This window comes from Cibotium barometz, chromosome 25, assembly GCF_041138505.1.
Source record: "Cibotium barometz isolate CiBa-2024 chromosome 25, ASM4113850v1, whole genome shotgun sequence".
Lineage (NCBI taxonomy): Eukaryota > Viridiplantae > Streptophyta > Polypodiopsida > Cyatheales > Cibotiaceae > Cibotium > Cibotium barometz.
Window position 1 is genome coordinate 45,828,587 of NC_141070.1, and position 2,353 is coordinate 45,830,939.

The window sequence follows — 2,353 nt, forward strand, 5'->3', positions numbered from 1 at the left end:
TTCATTTTTCTTTTAAAATAATGTTTGAAAGATTTAATTTAGTTTAAAGGAAACACTCTCAATATAATATAATGGTTGATTAAAAAAATAAAGTATCAAAATTTTTTAAAAACTATATTTTTCCATGGTTGTTAGTTAGACACATCTTGCCAAAAAAAAAAGTTTTGGATATTAAGCACCTTATATATATATATCTCTCTCTCTTTTAATCATGCTAAAAAAACATCACAAAAACTATTCTACAAAAAACATCACAAAAACTATTCTATAAATGATTGGCACGTATCTTTCATCAATTAAAGATCTAATGTAATATACATTTCTACACATTGTCGCCATTGTTATAATCTAAGGCTATTTTCAATATGTATGAAAATTACAAACTGCTATTCTTCTTTTGGATCATGCTTTAAGAATGAGGAGGAGCAAGAAAAACAATAGGGGCTAGTTTTAGCCTAATGGTTATTTTGTGAGATCCTCAAAAAGCATTGGCCTATTTGCCTTTGTTTTTTAAAAAAATCAATTTTGAGCTCTTAAGTCTCAAATACAAGACAATATAATTTAGGAAAAAACATCATTTAAATACACAATTTAGAGCCATAAAAGCTTATAATAATCTCAACAAAGTATAGGTCTTGTTATGAGATATGGGTTTGAGATGAGCAAATGGCATTTAGAGATCATTTTTAAAGGCACTGACCTTGTGAATGAGAAGAGTAGCCTACATCCATCCATCCTCAACCAATTCTCACAAGAAAATACACAATACGTGTTGAAATGATAAGTTATGATTGCAACTCTCTAGATATTATTCCAGTAAACAGAACAGTACACAAAACATCAAAAAGATAGAGGTGATAAAACAATTGAGTACAACATTAATATTTAGAACACGAACTTTAGACATACAGAATGTGTGTGTTTGTTTTTGCCCATACAAAAGGCTTCACATACAAATGCAAGCATGTCAAAGAGTGCATTTCAAGCAAAAGTTTTAGATGATAAAGGTGAGAGGGGACTCCAAGAGAGGATTGGCTTGCAAAAGGTGAGGGGGGACTCCAAGAGAGGATTTGCTTGCATTCCAAGCAAAAGTTTTGGGTAAAAACATACATAACTTAAAGTGGCAATTTACCAACATTTCCTTTTTGGTGTTTTTACCAGAACCACCACCAACGGCGGCTCTTCTTCTTGCGGGCTCGTGCGACACAAGCCTCCGTAGGCAGCAGGCGCAGGGGGTCGGCGCAGCCCAGCTCCTTTCGGCAGGCACGCCGGAGGTGGGGCCAAAGGGTGGGGTCCCCGAGGTGCTTCTGGCTTAGGCCCCACAGCGTGTCCCCCTCCTCCACCCTCCACCGCCCTTCCTCCCTCTCCATCCGGATGGCCTCCCTCTCCTCCGCCCCAACCGCCGCCACCACCCCTGCACACCAAGAACCTTCATAATCTCATTGATTACATGTATAAGAACCTTAATAATCTCGAGCATCAGCATTAATCCTTAAGTGTATGTGACGTCAATCAACCCTCAGGTTCCCACAGCAGTTCGGTTAAGATGCACTCACCTGCCGCTTGCTGTAGCGCAGGCGCCACGCTCTCTTCCCGCTGCGTGAGCTTGCCCATGCTCTCCTCAACCGCACCGCACCGCGCCGCACACTTCTTATCAACCAACGGCGTGAACCTAGAAGAGGTGATTCACATGGTTCATTCCACACAACGAACCATCCACGTGTGTTTTCTTTGCCTATATGCCCTAAGGCTGTGCAACTATGTAGGCATACCATATGCCCTAAGGCTATGCAACTATGTAGGGTAAACATCATGGAAGCATACCATATGCTCAAGGGATTTTTGGACTTGTCGTTTACAAATTCACCCCATCCCCCCGCCCCCCATCTATAGGAGCTGACCACACTTACCTTTCATTGAGTGTCTCATGCCCTTCTTTACCCTCCCCCCACTAGTTCCCTAGTTTCTACATTTTCACCATGATCTAGACAACACATTAATGAGGATCACCTCTCCCACCATATTTTAGCCCCCAATACCCACAATCACATCCCAGTATCATTCCTGATTGCGCTCGTGCCAGCTTTCCCTACGCCACATGCTTCTCAACTAGTTTATCGATGGGCTATTAGCCTCCAAATGGGTGGTATGATAAAGAATGTGAAGCATCAACATGGGTGGTATGATGAGGAATGTAAAAAAGACCAGCTCCTATGCAAGAGAGAACATGGATTGATCTTAGCACGTGAGATACAAAAAATCTTACATCGCCTCACTCACAGGAAGAAGCATGTGTTTCTTGCTAAACAAGAACAAGAGTTATACTAGCTCTTCTCGAGAGCAAGGTTAACTC

The 2,353-nt window shown here is 41.1% G+C and overlaps 1 protein-coding gene across 1 annotated transcript; it reads right to left on the reverse strand.

Annotated features, from left to right (window-relative positions):
• Nucleotides 1-922: 922 nt before the first annotated feature.
• Nucleotides 923-1,686, reverse strand: LOC147624625 (uncharacterized). Its single transcript, XM_086820000.1, has 2 exons — nucleotides 1,557-1,686; nucleotides 923-1,429 (listed from the first exon to the last, which is right to left on the reverse strand). The coding sequence occupies exons 1-2, from the start codon at nucleotides 1,612-1,614 to the stop codon at nucleotides 1,155-1,157; spliced, it is 333 nt and encodes a 110-aa protein (XP_086676126.1). The 5' UTR covers nucleotides 1,615-1,686; the 3' UTR covers nucleotides 923-1,154.
• Between the last annotated feature and the right edge of the window lie 667 nt (nucleotides 1,687-2,353).

Bases quoted from the DNA above. Each gene is read 5' to 3' on its own strand.
- LOC147624625 (XM_086820000.1), bottom strand. From the start codon at position 1,614: ATGGGCAAGCTCACGCAGCGGGAAGAGAGCGTGGCGCCTGCGCTACAG. The intron at 1,430-1,556 runs GTGAGTGCATCT...GAGATTATGAAG, and splicing joins TGCGCTACAGCAAGCGGCAG to GTTCTTGGTGTGCAGGGGTG.